Here is a 21,014-nt window from a genome sequence, read left to right as displayed (position 1 = left end):
TTGGTCATTCAATTCACAAGTGAAACAAAGTATTTGGATGAGGTATCCATGGAAACAGGCAAATCTGAGACCTCATGATTAATGTCCAGTTACTACCGTCTATGATTTTTAGGAAGGTTATTTCATGAGCTTGTAACGTGGCGATGACGTGCAGTATCATAAGTCAAGTATCAGATCAGGACTGGACAGTAAATCAGTCTGTAGCAGAACCCACAACTGCCCGGCCTCACTTTTATGTGCAGCCCCCTTCACGCTGACATTTATCTATTAGTGCATGTCCAAAGGATCCTGTTTGTGAGTATTTCAGCCTTTGTTTATGTAACATGACACAACAACAGAATGTACAGAGTGTACTTCTTCTTCTAGTTCTATGTACATAAAAATGGCTCCTTAATCGTGTCCTTCCAGATGTCTGTTTTTTAAGAGGAACCAGGTATCTCATGGGTTGGATCTTAGACCTAAGTTACATGGTTTCATGTTCTGAGTTTATGAGCATCAAAAGGGTTTTTGGAACGTCCCTGTCCTGTTTGTTGCCAGCTTGAAGATGAAATGATTATTGAACTAACACCATGACTGGGTCGGGGAAAATGGATTTAAAATAAGGAAATGTCTCTGACATTGAAACTCAGTGGGCAGAATATCTGAATCCAATAACCAATTAAAAAAAAAAAAATCAGCACAGTCCACGACTGAATGTAAAATAATATACTTTATTATGACCATACAGTTACTCAGGATCAATACAAAGCAATGTTCTGGTTTTTTTTTTCTTAGCTTTTCACATGAGTTGGTTTCTCCCAAGGAAATAGAGGACAAACAGAGGATAGCTGCGGGCGTTTGCTGAAATAATCTCTGACGGAGAGGTTCACTAGTCGGAGCTGAGAGGTTTATCAGATAGACATAAGACTTATTGTTTGACAAAATGATCAACCTGCTGTCATTTTGATGTAGTAGTCTCCTCTGGAAAAAAGGCAGTGTGTGTGTGTGTGTGTGTGTGTGTGTGTGTGTGTATCACCCTGGCTGACAGACAATTCGTAAGGAACCCTGCTGGAAATCACTTTCACCGGACCGTCTTAAAGTGACAGTGCCACATAGGAGGTAAAATCAGTGGAAAAATATAAAAATATAAAGGTCAACTAAACTCAAAATGATTTACAGGGTCAATTCTTTTAACGCCCAATGAAACGTCTCTTTTTTGAATAGAGAAGTTTGACTCCTCCTCTGGGTTCACTAAATGATTAGGCCAGTTTCTCTTTTGTTTTTTGTTTTAAAATGTTTAAATACATTTAATTCTTGAAAGATGCTATTGCAGGTATGGAAATCTATTTAATCCAAAAAAAAGACGTTGATAGCGATTTCATATGGACATTTTGGGATTTGAATGACATGGCCACATGCTAAGACAAATGTGGATATTCTTTATTTTTACATACAGTTTAGAAGAGTTTCTGTCAAACAAACAACCTGCCTCTAAGTCCTCTGGAGAAAATCTTGATAATGTATTATACATGCAGTTGTCAATCTAATGAGGGAACAGTGTGAGGGGCAAATGAGCACACATACCAAAATAAGTCTTTTTACACATAAATATCAAATACAAAGGCAGGTGAGAAGGAGCCTGGTTTACATCAGTAAAGCTTTTGACCATGCAACGTTCGGTACCTTAAAAAAAACAACATTAGGAATACAGCTTAGTCCACCAGAGACACGACACAAAGTCAAATATATACACAATACGATAAAAATAACATTATCACTTTTTCTGCGAGAGCATGATTTTCTTTTCTCATATATTTTACAGCTAAAGTTGTACCATTAGTCCAGCACATAAACATGTGTACAGGTAGCTTGAAGGAAGGGAAAGCAACTATTGCTACAACACTAAGAGGTCATCAGAAGTATTTAAATACGCCATTGAAATAGAAGCTGTAAAAATAATATACTCCGAATACATTTATATAATTATATACATATATAGGTTAAATACTGATCATTCTGAATCCCTGGATTGCTGAAAACGTCCTCTGTCGATTTAGGAAGCTAGCTTAGTCGTACCCTTTGCTAACAGTTTCCACTGCCTTTCTGTAAATTGTGCTTCACATTGTGAGTATTTCACTGTTTCGCCAAAAATAAAAAAATAAACAAGCTTTGAGGAGCAGAAAGGTGACTGGTTGGTGTTTCGTTTGACACTTTGGGGAAAAAGAACTTCTGTACAGAAAAGACAAGCTGGAGAGAAGACATATACCAGCCTCACGTTAGCTTAGCTTTATAGTGTTTACAACAGACAAAATGAAGCCAACGAGAAAATTAAAAAACTGCAGACAGTCGAGTCGGCTGTGAAGGCGTCTCAATCCACGAAAACTAATACAGCCTGGTACACACAAAAACGTTTGAGTCTTTACAACTACATTTTTTGTACCAGGCTGTAAACAACAAAGCCAGCTGTAAAGTTAGACTTTTTAACATAAGGGTCTATGAGGATTGACTCACTTCTAGGAACCAGCCTCTAGTGGCCTCTTGAAGAACTGCAGTATTAGTTTCTTTTACATCGACATTATTCTCTTATTACAGTTACTTTTTTAAATTATTTTTTTAAGAGACAAGCTAGCTTGTTCTGTCTTTACACAAATCTAATCCAAACCCCCTCTTGCTTCAACTTTATTTAGCAAACAGACATGAGAGTGGCATTCATCTTCTCATCTTGATCTCAGCAAAAACAAAATTCAATAAGCACATTTCCCCAAATTTGGCAAACGAGACGTAGCTTGCATGAAGCAGCGAGTAAAACTCTGTCCTTTAAAATGTACCTTTCAGAGAGGTTTCAGAGGTGGCTGTTTCTCCATCAACTCAGTCAAATATTTTGAAATGCATGATCTAGAATGGCAATCTACTCTACTGCCTGCCTTTTAAGTGCATTATTGTTGAACAACATTTAGTGTTTCATACCTCAATAGAAAAGCTGTCTGCTGCCGTAGAAAAAAAGGAAATCCACCCTCAAACAGAATATATATGGTTACTCTTTTATGATCCTGGTTTGTGCTATTAAAATTTACAATACTGGAAGTTCCAGTGTCATCTAAAAAAGAAACTGCTTTTCCATCAAACCTTTTTTAAATAAATGTTTAATACTTTATTTGTATTTTTCAATTATTAAATATTAAATTTCCTGCTCTGTCCAAGATTTTTCCAAAATAATAATAAAATAAAAAAACTCCTCATACCATAATAATGCTTGCCTTTTTGGTAGCCAATGATACTAAGATCCTATGAGGGGATACATTTTATTTAAGGGTGGATTTTCCTTTGACGAACCACCTTCAAACAATTAAGGCACCTTTAAAACCCCTGAGGGGTCAATGGGTTCTTCTAATAAGAAGAGAAGCAACAACAACAACAACATGGAACACAGAACCGGACTGCGGCGATGAGAACATAAAGTTAGACAGTCAACAAAATGCAAAGAAAATACAAAAGTTATGGAATGTCAGTGGATAAGGTACTAATGTCAGAAGTGCCTCGATACATTTCTTTTCATCTTGTCTTTTAGATTTTGACAGCAGCACTAAAGCACGCTGCCATGTTGACAGCACAATATCTCAATGGAAACACTGTAGGCGTATCCTCCAGGACCTTTACCGGTAAAGAACGTCTTCACCACACTTTGTCCGGCCCGTTCAGAGTGTTTAAGTGGAGTCAGTATCCCACGTTAAGCTTGTTCTTGTTGAGCTCTCTCTCCAGGTTTCCGATCAGAGTGTCGATGCTCTCCTGCAGGTCTCTCAGGTTGACCCTGTTGCTCAGCACGGGGCTGATGTCCTGGATCTTCATGTAGGCCTGGTACGTGTGCTCTTTGGGCAGACGAGGGTGGAGGATGTGTTCACAAATCTTCTCCTCCTCCCCCTCGTCCTCAAACAGCTGCCCATTGCCCGAACTATCACTCTCTTCTTGCTTCTCCTCCTCCTCTTTCTTCTCCTCTTTCTCCTCATCCACCAACACCTCTTTCTCTTTAGGGGGTTGCTCTAGCTCAGAGGGATCAGACTCAGGGCTTGTAGAGCGTTGTTCTTTATCTTCTTCTGTGTCCTCAGTCTTTACCTGCCCCTCCTCAGCTGCCTCTGTGTCCTCAGAGGGCACGTCGTCATAGTCCGCCTCCTCTTTGCCCGGAGGAGGAAGCATGTCCGACGGGAAGTAGCGCTCTCCACAACCGCTCCAGTCGCCGGCGTAGCGGTTGCTCGGGCTGTCCAGGCGTCCTGGTTTGGGACGCAGGACGCCTGCCATCTCCGCTTCAGAGAGGTTCAGTACCTGGGGACGCTCCTTTCTCCGCCGCAATGGAGGAGCCGACTGCAGGTTGGAGGAGGGTGCAGGAGGCTGGGAGGAGGACTGGCTGTAGGGATCTATAACTGAAGGAGCAGACAACAGAAAGGCAGAGTTATTTCAAGTACACAGGGCCTGGTGTGGACATTATGAAAAATACACTTGTTCACGTTCCTGCTAAAAGCTCGGAAAATCAGATTGATCACTGTATCATGTGTCTCCTGTAAACAAGCAGCTGGTTAGCTTAGCTTAGCCAAGTTACAACCAGAGGTAGATTTTCCGAATTAGGAAAGAATAGCAACAATACAATGATGCTTTATGGATGATTTCTTGCAAGTGGTCTCTCTTTAATGTGGCACAACTCTGAGATATGTCTCCACGCTGATTATAAATCAAAAGTCGTTCAAAGGAGAATTGTTCAGAGCACGCACTGTGGATCAAGTCTTTATTTTTTTTTCCTAAAAGTTACAACGTACCATTGAAGTAGAAAAAACATGACATATGAACCACTTGGCCTCAGTCTCATTTATAAGTGGAAGCTGCTGATGCTGGATTGATGGGAAATTGTTGCCTTGCAGAGGCTACAGACTCAGGCTATTATCACCTAAAACAAACTGAAATTATCTCTCTTTTCAGCAGCAACGTGTTATTTACATCTCAGACGTGATTCACGGGTGGTATGATTAAGTCATTAGCTGTCAGCAGAGGACGTAAAGACAGAAAACAGACACAAACACTGCAGCTTTTGACACAATGAGTAAAGTGCTGATTTTTCTTGAACACAGAAAAGCTGTCGGATGATGAACTGTCATCCCTGCTCTCAACGTACAAGATAAAAACACGTGCCCAGACACAACATGCACCCACATACTGCTCTCCTTCCTGTCACTCTGTCTGTCTAACCATCTGCTCACACAGACTCTTGGCAAAATACATAATTCACACTTAACACCCCCAACTCAGCCTCTCCAGCACACATATGCTCATGCTCGCTCACGCCTCCCATTGCCAGAAGACGTGCACACTTTCAGGCTTGAGCGATGATGCCCTGGAGGCTCAGGTATGTGTGCGTTAAGGGCGTGAAGAGGCGGCTGAAAGTATTCAGTAATGATTGTGAAATTTTAGGGTGAAGCTTCAGGGGCTGAGGGCTAAGGTTAAACCTGGAATGTCTTTAATTACAATCCACTGGTCCTGGGCTCTGAGGCGGGGAAGCAGGACGAATGGAGACGTCGTTGAGGGTGTAAACAAAGGCTTGAACGTGGACAGGAGGCTCTGTCAAGGCTATTACAGGTCATTATAGGCACTAGCCCTGTGACATCAGCTGCAGGCAGGAGTGCAGGACAAGTGCCGGCAACAACTGATGATAATTAAAACCATTTTCTTCCGACCACTTGACCCCTCCGCCTTTCTGTACTCTCTGCATGTGTGTTCTGTCTCCTGAAAGAATATTAACTTTGAACTTTTTGGTTTATCTTTGAAATTCCACTCTTAAACTCTTGGATACCTGCAAATATTGAACTAGCTTTTAACCAATGAGAGCTGTTTCAGTTTCCTCTCCGTGTCTTTCTTCCCAGAGTCTATGTAAAGGGTGGAGGCTGCTTCACTTTAGTTTACCCAAAAACTGGTTCACGACGCATTCCAATTTAAAGACGAGACACAGAGTCAGTCCTCCAGATTGAAAGAGTTAAAGTAACAGATCCAGGGAAGGTGAAGTATTTTCATCTTGGACGATGCATGTGAGTTTTGTGTTGGGACGTTTCGACATGCTTACTGATTATTATAGTTGGAGAGTTGACTAATAAAACACCCTGCCAAAAATCAACACATCTTTGGTTGAAAAACTCTAGCACTGTGAGTGGTTAGTAAGTGTGGTATCTGAGTGATGAATCACCAGCGTAATTGTCAATACCAATTACTGCATCGTACTGTATTGGAGGCTGAGTCCAAGACTTGCAATAGATCTAAATTTGTGTGCAAAGTGCCCTAAAAATGAGGTATCGTAGAATGTAATTTATCATTACTTGTTATATTTGTCAAATCTTGACTGAGAGTAACTGCACCACAGACATCACTCACTTCCTCACAGGTTGATCAGAGACAGATTACACACCAAATGTTAAAAAACCAAGCGCTCAAGGTTAAAGATATGAAATGAGCGTCTGTGGCTGATTCACGTTTTACCCCCTGCAGCTCTTTTTCCTCAGTGCTGATTAATCAGCGGGCTCGCTCGTCCCTCACACTGAGCAGACAGCTGCAGCTGGCAGAGAGCAGCTGTGCAGGCAGACTGGTGACCTGTGGTGAGAGGAGCTGGTGCTGGGTATCTGTCTGCTCTCTGTCCTTGGTTTGGTTTTTGATGGTAAGAAAGAAGGCCACACCTTCAAAAGTGTGGTTTACATTGGGGTTTATTTCCTGAGCTCGGATTGGTTCAGCGTCTCACTGTGGAGCAGTCTGTGGAGAGTTTTATCTTTGAGGAAGCCAACAGATGGTTGCCCGTGGCGATGGGAGCTGAAGTCGTGCCAGTGGCGGATAACCTCAAGGATCAAAGCGAGCCTGCCCTTGAAGCACTTTGTGGAGCTGAACCACAGAGCTGGCACTGATTTGTACAAGCCACTCAACATAAAGGACTATAGGCTTTATATATTTACACCACATTTAACACAGATTACTTCTAACCTCAGCTTTGAAAGCCCTTTCACACATGCATTTCTAAAGATTTCAAGGATATTTCAGTACAGTCCGCCACTTAAACCGTGAGGGGCTGACTTTACTGTTTTATACGTCCAAGATCGAGGACAAAGAAACAGATTCGGAAGCTATGATGACAAATGTTTACAGTGTGAGAAGAGACTGAAGCACCATCATTATGAGCGAGATGAGATATGAACGTCAACTTGACTACTTTTAATGGAGCAACTCTAAGTACTTTGTGAATACGGCCCCTGGAGTTTTGTGCATGTGTGAAAAGCCCTAAAAATAAAAATTTACAAAATCAATATGACATTCAGAAAAGAGAAAAATAATTTAAAAAAATGAACACTGCAGTTTTTGCTGTTGTTTCAGCTTGAGATGGGCTCCTGTTATTAAAGACATTGATTAAAGGCTGACCTGCTGACTGTTAGTACTCAAACAGTGGCTCACCTGGCCAGAGCTGCAGCAGGTAGTGCAGGACCTCGATGTGTTTTTTAAAGTGCAGCGCGCTGGCCAGCTCCTCCGAGTCGATGAATACTCGGTTTGTGTGGCACGACGCCTCCTGGCGCTGGCTTAGCAGCACTGGACCAAAACACACCGCCAGGTTCTGACACGTCATCTTGTTCGCTTCCTGGTAAGACGCTACCAACTTCAGGTGGTCGAGAAGCCGCCGCAGTGTCATCTGAGGCACAAACACACACACACACACACAGATAAAATATTAATATAAGGATCAGTGAGTCTGCAAGAGTCCCGTAACAAAATGCTGCTGTCAGTCCTATTTATCTAGAGAACAAATAATCCTTCAAAAACCGCGTCTGTGATTATATGTTCAACTGTGAGATGACGGTTTGCATGTCTCACCCTCTCCACGTCCGGCAGGTTGTCCAGCAGGCTGACCGTGTGTTCAGAGTCGGACAGGTCGTTCTCGCAGCCTGAAGCTCCGATCCGCAGAGGCCTCGTTGCCATGGACTCCAACACGGCTTCGTACAGCGGCTTGGTGATCAGCGGGTAGGGCAGCTCACGAAGATAGTCCTTTAGTACTCCTGAAAGTTAGAAGGACAATGGAGAAGCAGTTCTTTAGTTTACTGAGAAAGGTCAAATATGTTTATACGACGACGATGTGACGACGGCTGAGCTGGCTGACAGGTGGGCACCTGGTGGCTGTTGATGTTTGTCTCAGCTCTAACTCTTTGATTGCTCCTCCACTCAGTGTAAAAGTTTAAATGGAGTCACCATTTCCAATATGGCAACCGCCATCTTTGGGCTTCACAGTGCCTGTTCAGAAGCCAATGGGGTGATATCACTGGGACTGACCTCATGTTTAATACACACCATAATACAGATAGATAAAACAACAGTGAGTCTATAGTAACATTAGTGTGATGGATCAATTGAAATAATGACCATGCACTTTGTTCATGTCTAGTGTTCAGAACAGAAGAAGTGTTGTACTCAGTACTCCACGCCGTTCCTATCAGGTTTCTTGGTTGGCATGTATAACTCTCTAACGCTTTATTTCACTGTCTTTTAAATAAGAGAAGCTGGCCCAGTCTCTTGGCTGCAAATTGAGCACCCATTGTTTCCCTGGGTGATCCTGTGGCGTCTACCAAAATGCCTGATTAGAGACGGGCGTGATCCTGTAGCCAACAGTGTTAAAGGGGGCGGGGGCGTCTGATGTCTGACGGCACAATCACACCTGTGACTTCAGCCTCCTGCGCTTCAGACAAAAGCGACGGGAAAACATGAAACCCACGCTGTCTTTCCCCACTAAGCTCCTGAAATATCACTGGCATGTCTCCTCATCAAAGGCGAAGAAAAAAGAATGAATATATACGGGAATAAGAGAGGCTGTTGGCACGGTGACAGCTCTTTGTGGTGAGAGTCTGCTCTCTGTTCCCTCTGCACGAGCCTGGATCAGTTTTCAGAGACAGCTGGAGGATGTGTCATTAAAGCTATTGGTCAATCTCCAAACGAATGCACTGTTCACACCTGAGAGGAAAAGATACATTGTGGAGGAGTATTTGATTGTATCTTATATTTATCTCAAATCTTTACAAGATGAATGCGAGTGTGTTTGTGTGCAATTGTAAAAAAAAAAAAAAAATTGCATTGTTACATTTCATAGAGTGGATACAAAACAAGCCGTCAGTCAGATACTTTAAAACCTGGGCTGCTGAAAGTAAAGAGTCAGAGTGCTAAAGCAGAGTCACAGTCTTTTCTATAAAATGCATCCTTCTTTAAAAGATGCAGCACAGAGGAAGAGTGAGAAGACAGAGATCCTGAAGGCGTGGATGGATGATTGGGTGGTAACTATGTTTCATATTTACATGCTTAGCACGCGGATCATCTTCTGCAGGCTGAGCCTATTCTTTCTTCATTTATTTCTTGGCACAAACACCATGATGCAACCACGCCGCAGTGGAATATGAATATTCATGCTGAGTATTGTGGATGTGATGTTCTGAGATTCTTCCTGTATTGGTTTTTGTCACAACCGTTATAATGTATCACGCTGCTAATCCATTCAGGATTGAAATGTGAATATTTAGATTTAGAATTGAGGCATTTTTTCCTTTTGGGGGGAGTTGTTGGCTCGTTGGAAATGTGGATCTTTGACAGGACATTTATATATCTGTGTTTTTATTGTACTCTTGTATTGAAACATTGAAGTGCAGAGCCGTGGAAATGTGTACATTTTCTTATCCTTTTTTTGTCTGCCATGTTTTGTGGTCATCTATCAGGTGAAATGTTGAGTATGAACATATTTGACCAAATACAAGTGGCAGCGCTTCTCCTCTCTCAATGGGAACATGATTAATCCCTTCTATAGCACTGCTTTCTGATTAAGAAGTAACTGAAAAGACAGTGTCTAGTTCAAATCTGAAGGAACATTACGACATATGCGAATCACCAATAACCAATAAACAACCAGGAAACTATGAAGCTATTAAAGGCCTTACATCGAGCTTTCAACCACGTCACTAAAATGGTATTTCCTTAATTTGTCATAAAACGAGAAGTACAAATTCATTCTGAAATGTTAATGTAGCTTGTAGCTTGGACAGGTGTTTTGAACATTAAAAAAAACTCTGGACCTTAACTTATGAATCATGAAATCATGTAATGTAGGAAGTTGTTGTTCCAGTGTCAACTATCGCTAAAGGCTAACTAAATATGTTTTTACATCCAGAATTACGGCTTGACCTCAAAGTGTTCAAAGGGGAAATTAAGATTCATTTTGTTTGCAACGACTTGACACCTTGAACGCAGCGTGACACCATCACAACAGCGTGTGTAAGCTGTTTGAATGAGGTGAATATATTCTGTTTGGAGAGGCTCTCTCAAAGAATCATGGTGTCAAGTGTCAGAACATGTAAGATAAATGAACATCGCCACATATATTACTAACAGAGAGCTCACTGTCAGTATGTTTATGTAAGCAGATTTAGATCCATGTCAACCATCTTCCCGTTAATAGATGTTCCCAAAATAGGGGAAACAATCCCTTGAGCTTTCGTTTGTGACACTCATTAGGATGCTTTAAATAGGAGCTCCGACTATATCAGCGCTGCATGACTGGAGTATCTCCGATGAGGTGTCTTTCCTGTTGCTTTCTATTTACAGCAAACGACAATACGATTCACTGTAAATCCTCCGTCATCCCGTTAGCCCAAGTGAGGAGAACAGAGGGCACAATTTAACACGCTGACTTCTAAATCCCAGTAAGTATCCGTGTCGCTCTCTAAAGGACCCTGAGGCTTGAAGATCCTCTATGGATAGTCTATTTCTGACCTTCATTGTGGGTCCACCGCCCCGATAATCTCTGGAGAGTAAATTGAAAGAACAAAAATGTGTTTTTGAGGGGATGACACTTACATTTTCTGCTTTTTTCTTTTGTAACGGCTACATGGGCAAAAGAGCTTTGGATACAGGATTAAAGAGCAAAAGAAGGATCTGTGTCAGTTCAGTGTTACACGACAAAGCTTCAGATTAGCATTAAGAGTCTGCACAAACAAAAGCTCCAACAGAAGGATCTACTGTAAACTGCAGGGACTGCATGTCCTGATCAAAAGGCTCATCAATCACAATACATCTTATCACAATCACAATCATTTTCTCTTGCCAAGCACATTTACACATATGAGGAATTTGTAGTGGTGTACTGGTGCGAAAGAAAAAACAAGGCTAAAAAAACAAGTATTGAAATAAAATAAAATATGAGAAGCAATAACCAATATATGAAACACAATTTTAAAAAAAAGGTCAAATATAGAAGACAGAAAATAGGTCCAGTAAGTAACACCTGTTGTAACATCTGTTGGCACAAAACTACTTCATTAGTAAGTAGAGGAAATTGTTTTGGGTTTGAGGATTACAATATCAAAAAACTCTGCTTTTGTACTAAAGATACGCTGCATACAGTTCTTTAAATGTGAGGTCACAGGAGACTCAAAAAGGGGTTTGTCGGGGAAGTCTAATGTTTGTTTACTGTGAATGTGTTCCCACAAAAATGATAACATACAGTACTATTTGAATCAGAGCCAACGTCTAAAAAAAACACTGAATCTTTCTCCTCTTGCTTTAAGATCCCAACCCCAACAGTTTGACTTGTTCTGACACACACACACACAGAAACACACACAATGATGCACAGAGATGTTGTGCATTCCCTTTTGGCAGTCAGTGACTTTCTGAAGAAAAACAACATCAGTAACGCAGCACGCTCTCGGGTGAACTTTGCAGGCCTCGCCCTCTCAGGTAGAGCAACACAATGACAGCTGAAAGTCAGCAGGCTGACAACTTCAACAGAACGTCAAGCCAACATGAAAAGGAAACTTCATCAAACGTTCCTGCAAATTGATGTGGCCTGCTGGCCTGCGTGGCGGATCTGTAGCGGCACGTTTGCATTTTGTTTCTCTGATCTCATCGAGTTAAGTATTAAATCTGGTATGAGCAGAATGCGATAAAGACACTCAAACACAAGATGCATTCACTCTCCTTTAACGCTCCTCTAGACGTCCTGATTTCCAAAACAGATTACACGGAAACGCTCTGGGGACGTCCTCCGGCTTCCTGTTGTCAATCTTTACAGTGATAATAATAATCTGCTTGTTTCATCACAGGAAAAACAGAGTGCCTGAAAGCAAAAAAAAAGTATCTTCATCCTTATCTCTGCAAATCAGTGTTTTTTTTTTTCTGTCTGTAAAACGAGCATGCAGACATGAAGCCGAGCGCTCCCACTTGTTTCTTTGTCTCTTAAAGTGGAAACTGAAGCATGGTGGACCCTCTGACCTTCCCTGTGCTGCGAGGCAGATCATCCAGACACAATAAGAGCGGGACTGTTAAACGTTAGCGTCGCACCGCGGGACAAAACATCCTCTCTATGCCCTCGTGTGCGATGTATGACGACTTCAGATCCATCTGAATTTTCTTTCTCCATCTCAGTAATTAAAAACAAGATGTCAGTCTGTCGTATTTGTGCTTGTGTTTGTCTGAAGCGAGGAGAACGCAGCCATTCAGGTAAATCATTAGCCTGCTATGAGTCAGTGCTCGTGTTTACTTAGGTGTCTTTGCCCCGGTTGGTGCTTGCTCACACACATGTACACACCCACCCACATAAATATACACACACGACACATGCTCAGTGAAACACACACATACATAGACAAGGTCATGGGCTCAGGGGTGAACAGGTGTGCTTCCCCTGCAGGTGCTTCACTTTCCTTCACAGCCAAGTTGACAACGAGCACACGCCGAGTGTCTGCTCTCTCACTTTTAAACTATCTGGCTTCACACCAGCAGAGAACAACGTCACATATCCAGTATCTACACAAACTTGTATTCTTTAATGATCATTACATTAAAACCTTTTCACATTTTTTTTGTTACAGTTGCATCGTCTTCTTCCAGACATCAAGAGCAACTTTAATACATCATGGGCGGGACATAAAAAAGACTATTTCATATATTCATGAGTGTTTGTTTATGTAACAGAAGGACTATGCTAAAAATGATAAGAACAATCTTAATGACCAACAGGGGAACCCCGTGCACAGGCAACATATATTCTCAGATGCCGGTCGGTTGCAGGAAACTGTGTTGTATTCAAGATCACAGAGACCAGGATGTACTCCAATACAGAGACGAGACCAAGACATTTAGAGATCTAGACTGAGTCAAGACCCAGATTAAGGCAGGGAGAGAGCGAGTCAAGACCAAGACCATGAATATCACCGAAAAATTGTTATCTTTAGTGCTGTGGGCGTGTCACACTGAGACGGTTGTGGCTGTAACCAGGGGGAAAAAAATCTAATTATGAATAAACGACAGTAATGAGTTGGAAAACTAGTCGATAAGTGATGGTCTTGATTTAAGACCACCCAGTCTGACATCGAGACCTAGTTAAATTGTTTTTGATTCCAAGACAAGTCGGAGACCTTCAAATAGTGATCTTGACACCGAGACCATGTACGAGTACTTTAACAGTCGCAGGAACAAACAATGACACAAGACATGAAGAATATCTGATGTCTGTCGTTCAGGGAGAGATGGATCAAAGTAAACCAGCCGACACTGGAAACCATCCCGGAGTAATGAGACAGTTATCAAAGATGCAACGTGTTCATTCATTTCAATCTATTTTTGTTTTTTCTACTTAAAGTCCGAATGATTTTTAGTTGAAAGTTTCATTTTGAATAAGGGTCAGTGAGATTCGAACAGAAGCAGTCAGTGGGATAGTCCTTCACAGGGGAACATTTGGACTGTAACACTGTGAGTGTATTTCCATTCCTCTACCTTTTCACTACTTCATCTGGAAGCTTGAATCAGTACTTTTTACTGTTCCAGACTGTGTCGAATGTTTACTTCTGCCACCTCTGCTCCCTGAAAACAAAGCTTCAAAACACGAGACAATTGAAGCCACAGACAACAGCAGCTACAAGTATTTTGATGTAAATGTTTTCTTTTTTTCTCCATCTAATCAATTCAAACTCACAGCTCCAAATGAGCCACCAAACACTACAAGGCACACAATGCACTGGGGCACGGCTCTACCTTTGACCTCTTGTTCAAACAAAGCGGAAGGTCACTCCTCTTGTCAGTGCTGCAGTCAACGCCTCGCCCCGGAGAACAAACGGGGGTTTGTTCTCCCCTACTGCTGTCATGCACTCCCCCACAGCACTAGGGGGGGCCAGAGGAGATGTGTGTGTTGCTGCCTTGTCTGGTGGCACTGTGTGGCTTTTACACACAGTGTGTTTTGGTTTCTTTAGGTCAACTTTTCCACATCAACCCCCCCTTAAAAAAAAAAAACCCAAATGAGAAAACCCCATTCCTCTCTGTGGAAACATTGGTGCTCTTTTGTAATATGTGCTAACATCACAGAGACTTCAACATTATATTCCTGATGACAGTTTAAGAAATATTCCGTCACTCACGCTGCTCTTTGTAAAGTGGTTGCCTGCTTCCCCGGCCGGCCCAGGGTTCAGCTAATCCCCCATGCGTGAGCCAAATACCATCTGTGTTTGTTCGGCAACAAAGGGGGCACTTGTTAATGACTTTCCATGTCTTCACTGGAGTACTGCTCGGGGTGTGTGGGTGGGGGGGGGGAGGGGGGGCAAGGCGGAGAGAGGCAGGCGATGGAAAAGACGAGTCAGTAGAGGCAAATTAAAGACCACAAACTAGGATCAATAACCGCTGTGGGCCTCGGACACACTGTGAGGACAGAGGACGGGTATCTGAACCAGTCTAGCATCACTGGATCACTTTAGGACCTTTGTGCCCACTCAAAGGAGAAAACAGCTGACGGCTTAATTAATAGCCAAGGTCGCAACAATGTGCTTTAACGCCAGACTGTTGATTGTTTCTGTTCATCCAGCCAGGAGGATCTGTAAATAATTTGTGATCTTAAGCTCAGGTGGTAAACATTTTCAGGTTGCTCTCAGTTTATACTTAAAGCCTATTTGTGCTGATGTGATTAAAGGCACCTACAAGGCTGCCAAACAGCCCAACAGGCTTTTACCGAGTGACCTTCACTTCCAAACTACTGGCTGGAGCCTTCCTCGTCACAAAGACTGGATGTTGACATCGATGACTACTGAGAAACATCATCACAATGATTATAAGCCTCAATATAGAAATATCACCACCTAAGTGGATGACTTTTCTAAAAGCAATGACAAACAGCAGGTGCTCACATAGACGTAGTGTAGTAAAGTGCAGCTGAATGAACGTCTTGCTTTATTCCTTCATACTGTAGAGTGGATGGGACATGTGTTAAAAAAAAGCTTGAATTCTTTGGGAGACATTTCAGATAAAAAAAAATTACAAAACAGAAAAAGCTGACGAGTGTCTCTGTTTACAGTGGATGTTGTCGATAATCTTAATATTCAGAGGACATGATTTAACGACGTCGTAGAGAAAAAGAAATAGCACTTTGAAAATGTTGTTTCATTTGCATGTTAGCTTTATATTTAAAGTTAGGTGAGAAAATCAGCACCCTCATGTCTGCACAGCTGGTTAGCTTAGCAAAACATAAAGACTGGAAACAGGCTCAATCTGCTCGCCATGTCTGTTTCAAAATGTGAAAGAACCCCCCCCCCATCTGAACACATTACAAAATGCACTTGGGTGCTCGATTGTCTCTTTTGTAATCCATCTCAGTCCTCAGCCTCAGTGACAGAATGGACGAGGCAAACTTTAGGCTTTTTCAATTTTTGATACAATCAATGTAAACTAAAAAATAAACACATTCAATGCTGAGACAGAACAAAGGGGGAACCTAAAACACTCTTTTTTTTCTCCCCTGACGCGTCAGCATCAGATGAACAGCTCATCTAACGGAGTAACAAGTGAAGGAAAAGCTGCTGAAGATTCACGGCACCTCTTGATTAAAATGTGGCTTGAGAAATGGTTTGCGATTTGAAACAACGGAGGGCTGAGCTTGTTTTGCAAGCTTTGGATTGAACTCTGATCCCTGGATAATCCCTTTCACTAAGTCCTCTTTTAAATTAGCCGTGTGACACGCCAGCCCTCAGAGCTCATCCATTAGCTGTTTGCTTATTAGCCTCTAGTCTGAGTCCACGCTGCAGAGATTGTAACCCAACACTTTATATTTTAAAGCAAAACATAGGGGGCATTTTAATACATGTATCTATTAAACTGAAGCACATTGAAATATGAAGAAGTTAAACATCAACATGTACACAAAAAAGTAACCTAGTAAAGTAAACCTATGATTATATCCCAGAAGGACATTTTCACCACTCGCCAAAAACCCCACATCGTCCTCCCTTAGCCCCCCCCCCCCCCCGCTCACGCTGGCCCATCTGCAACTCGCTTGGTGGAGCAAATTTAGGCAGCGAGAGAAAAACCAACAAGCCATGCTGGTGCTGGCTCTTTTTTTCTGACCCGCTCAACTGTTAACTGTGTTCTTTGCCCTGCCATGCAAATGCATGCGGATCAAAGCAGGCATGATAGGATGACGCCTATACGGGCCTCTTCCCAAAACCAACAGCAGCTCCTACAATGCCCAGTGGTTTCCGTGGTCTTCCTCTTTTTGTGGGAGAAAAAAAAAAATCATGACCAAGTGATTTTCTCCAGCTTTTCCCCCTCCACCTCCTCCTCCTCCCCCCCTCATATGTGGCTCTGCTGGTGTCATTACTCAGTCCAATGACACGGCTGTTTCTGTGAGATGGAGACGCTTGGGAGATGTGCTGTAAGTCACCGTTTCCATTTTTAATTTTGCAGAGCGGAAAGGGGCGACATCTCACAGGAATGTGAGTGGCACTTAAATTACTGGCTTCAAGTATGAGACATCGACTTTGCAGAAACGGCCTGTGGGACAATCAAACAAGTTTCACACTTCACAGGCTATAAATAACCAGACCAGACCTTTTTACACACACATACCAAACTTATCTCAGTATGAGATGAAATATTGGCTCCAAAGGAACATGTTTCCCTGCTACATTGAGGAACAAATCCTGCCCATAGGAATGTAAGGCACGAGAACTGTCCTACACTAAAGTCTAAATAAGTCTAAACAGGCATCCTGTACTTTTGCAAAGGGACACAATTAGATAAGTGAGGTGCCAAGAGGCCGGAAAACTACATCTTGTAAAGAGTTTCACATTTAGTCGTGCCGTATAGCCAGTTCAAAGTAACCCTAAGGGAGCAACACACATGTAATGCAAGTACTTGACAGGATCAAAAAAGAAATACGCTACATCTCCAGAACCCCAGAAGCAGCGTTCAAGGTATATGATTGGCTATGACACAGCCATGAGGTGAAAAATGCTTCTTTAAGGGATACAAGGTGGCTCCTATCTTTAAAACTGAAGATAGGACGTACAGTCTGGAGGGGTTTTTTTTCTGTAAAGAGGCCCCAGGGGGGCTTGAAATGTGACCTGGAAGGGACAGTACAGAGCATGTCTCAACCACAAACCTGAGGCAGGAAGAATGACCTGAATGTACTGCGTGGTGTGTGTGCTGTTATGTGTGTATGTGTGGGCCCTCCCCTCAGGCCCTGGCCCGTACCGCTGGTTGACTGCTGGAATGCGTTTACTACAAACAGCAGACTCACACACTCACACACACACACACACACACACACACGGCGTAGACACACACATGTGCTGACCTATCTGCAGCGGACACACCAGTTCAGACACGTATAAAGAGCCAAACACTGGATCAATAATAAAGTCAGACTTGAGTAATAACCGGTTTGTTTTATTATTAATGTTATTGCGCTGCAAGGCTTCATCCTCTTAATCAAGAAGGCTTTGTCTTCTTCTCTTCATCCCAAAACAACCACTCAAGTCCTCCAGCTTACCCTGATTTAAGATAAAACAGTCCCCTCCTTCTTTATACAAACATGAACTAAGTCCTTGTCTCTAAGTAATGTTAGTCTCTAGTAAGTTTGAAGGTAAACTCAGACTCATTGTCTTACCTGCAAAGAAACATTTAAGGCGATGTTTCGGTGCTAGACCTTCATCAGGAAAAACAAATCTGTCTCAATGAAGTTTCATAACGATAATGGAATAAAAGCCTTTCGCAAGTTTCTGACTTTTTATAGACTAATTTGTATAATCTTGAAATTAAAAAATGGCGTGATTGATGTTGGATACAAGATATATTTTAAGACCTGATCAAGACTCTGGTTGTATTTTAAACTGTTCTTCCTGTTTCATGGGAAATCTCAGTGTTTCTGTAGTTTTGTATATTGCACATGCTTGTTTGATGTCATTGCCTGATGCAGTGCAGCTGAGAGTAGTATTTCGCATGCAGAGTATCCTGAGACGAGAGGAACACCGAGGCTCTTTGGAAAATCCATCGAGATAATTAACTGATTCTTCATTACACTAAGTGTGTGTGCTGACCCTGAGCTTTGTGGGGATCTTTTGTTACCGGCGATCACTTTACCTGTGATGACATTAACGTCAGGGTAGGTGTTTTCACACAGCTCCACGGCTTCGCTGTCCCTCTCAAACGCCTCACGCAGCTCCTTCTTTACAGCTGCGGATCCACACAGTCGGTACAGACCCACCACCTGGATACACACACACACACACACAGACAAAGAAACACAAGTAGGTCAAGTAAACATAAGATTTGACAGATAGGCAGACATTTTTACAACCCTATCGATCAAGCTCAACGTCTGCACTCAAACAATGAGCTGGACAGAAGCCAAAAACAACTCTTATCATATCTTAAACCTACCCATCTCAACAAAATAACAACTCAAAATGACTGGCACATTTTATATATTGTGTATTTTAATGTAACCAGGTCAAAAAGAGGCCCAACATGGAGCAACGCAAAGAGGATTCAAGCAGATAGTAGTAGTAGTTGTAAAGCAACTGAATCAAATCAAAACATAATCTGAGGTCACAGGAACTTTTAAAAGCCAATAAATATAAAGAAATAGCACTTTCTTGTTTTAGCAATCATTTCATTATCTAGGGATAAAACGATTTGAAATATATATATTTTTTGTGGTTAAAAATCGTGGTTAAGTGGCACAAGTGAGGCTCGGTAGGATAACCATAAAAACAAACCCTCTGTAGTGACAAGGTCCTAGCGATGCTATATATATTTATATATATATTAAGCACAGTCTTTCTTTGAAATTTAATTTGGTGAAGTTATTGAATTTAGATAATAATCAACACATCAGAAATATGTGTTTATATAAATATGACACAAGTAGCGCAGTAGCTACTTTTCATCTGTAGTCCTATAGACAGGTATTGCCAGTAAAATGTGTGTTTTGACAAACTAAAAACTTTAACACATACATGACCGGATGGATAAAACAATGAGCTGTAAAACCCAGCTGACAGCTCAGCATTAAAAATCAAAGCAAAAAGAAAAAAAGCTTGAATGTCTTTATGTAAGCCTCCTTAGTGTGACCGACAGGAGCTCTGAACAGTTCCCTTGAGACATATGATAGCTGAAACTTGGCACCAGTTTTCTCCTTGTTATGTTGGGATTAGTCCTGGCTTCAGACATACCATAATTTCTCCTACATGTGTCTGTCTGGTATGTGGCATAGCAGACCAACTGGTGTCGTTGCCCTGGTAACGTGTTAAGTCAGTGGGCTGTGAATAGTGGGCTGGGTCCGGTTCTACACAAACACAGTAGTGCACTCACACATGCATAGCCTACACACACTTCTGGCCTTTTGGGCTCCAGTGTAGGAGCTCTTTTATGTCTCCCCACCAGACCAAGTACATGTGAGCTCTCCTCCTTCTTCGAGTAGTTTTCTAAACCTCACGCGAGAGGGAGAGAGGAGCACAGATTAGGCAGGGATTTGGCTTTGTGTAAGAGTAAACACAAGTCACTAGGCACAATGAACAACAAGTCCATTGAGAAAAAAAAAGAGAGTCTCTTTTGGGGGGAGAGCCGAATGCAGGCGGGGAACAGCTGTTAGCAAAAAGAGGGCTTGCACTTGTGCTCTCTGGCTGCTGGGCAACACAACAGGCAGCAGCAGCCAAGATCTATATGCAGAAAGAGGCTGACACAATGACCGGGAAAAACCAAAAGAGTTCCCTCATCAGGAATGTGGATGCTCGTTGACTGTAGGACCAGTGATGGGATCAGTTTTTTTAGAGTCAGGGATTAGCTTAAAGAAACATCACAAGAGAAGAAAGGCAAGAAAAAGAAGTGCATTTGACCGCGCTAATGCCCTTGAGTGTTCGGCCAAAGTCAGTCCAACAGGTTGTTAACTTCCTCTGAACGTGACTCACCTTTCCTATAATCACTAGTGTGGAAATGATCTGTTTTCACCTTGATGACACAATGCTTTCCTGGCACACAGTAATGATTTCCCAAATAACAGTATAAATATACGGTAGGAGAATTCACTGAAACAAAGACAACGATTGTAACAAAGGGAAAAAGGATGTCGGCACTCAAAAGTCTGAAAGATGTCCATCAAAGTTCCCTTAAGCATCAATGTTCAAAACCCAAGGAACAAACAGAGAGGGGAAAAAGTAAACAAATTCTATGCTATATATAATGAAACTAAATAAATAATTGCAATCCTCGAACTCTGCGCACAAAAAGTACAAGAAAACATAACAAAGATGGAAGTCAACGCCTCCTACTAAAACACGCCATTCATGCCCTTTTGGTGTGTTTGTTATTACAGGTAAGATCAAGCGGCATCGTCCGGAACTATTGCTCAAGTGTATAAACCTGTAGTTCCTCTAGTGTCCAACTGAGGCTGGCATCAAAAGGCCCTGAAGTCACACATACACTCATTCTATGAGGCCTGCTTTTAGAGGACAAATAAACATGTTTTCAGCCTGACTGAAAGAAGGAATTTGTTTTGAATAGCTCTTAGTCGCACGCATTACTGCAGCAATATATTTCTAATGTTTGAAAGGAGCCATTTAGAATTATTAACATAACAGAGACCTTTGTTTGAAAGCCCCGAAAATCACACATGAGGCCAGAAATGTGACAGATTTAAAGGCTGAAAAAGGCGGACATCTTCCAAAACGTCAACT

General features: G+C 42.0%; 1 protein-coding gene across 2 annotated transcripts in view; it reads right to left on the bottom strand.

Annotated features, from left to right (window-relative positions):
* Nucleotides 1-696: 696 nt before the first annotated feature.
* Nucleotides 697-21,014, bottom strand: part of syde2 (synapse defective 1, Rho GTPase, homolog 2 (C. elegans)) — a 46,549-nt gene continuing 26,231 nt past the window's right edge. For both annotated transcript variants that reach the window (XM_079350323.1, XM_079350324.1), the window contains exons 5-8: nt 18,421-18,547; nt 7,861-8,042; nt 7,447-7,678; nt 697-4,394 (exon numbers count right to left, since the gene is read on the bottom strand). In XM_079350323.1, coding sequence (XP_079206449.1) covers nt 3,694-4,394; nt 7,447-7,678; nt 7,861-8,042; nt 18,421-18,547 — 1,242 coding nt within the window. In that variant the 3' untranslated portion in view covers nt 697-3,693. The remainder of the gene's footprint in view (nt 4,395-7,446; nt 7,679-7,860; nt 8,043-18,420; nt 18,548-21,014) is intronic.

The sequence above is a fragment of the Symphodus melops genome, assembly GCF_947650265.1.
Source record: "Symphodus melops genome assembly, chromosome: 8".
Taxonomy (NCBI): Eukaryota; Metazoa; Chordata; class Actinopteri; order Labriformes; family Labridae; genus Symphodus; species Symphodus melops.
This window is presented reverse-complemented; position numbering and strand designations above follow the sequence as displayed.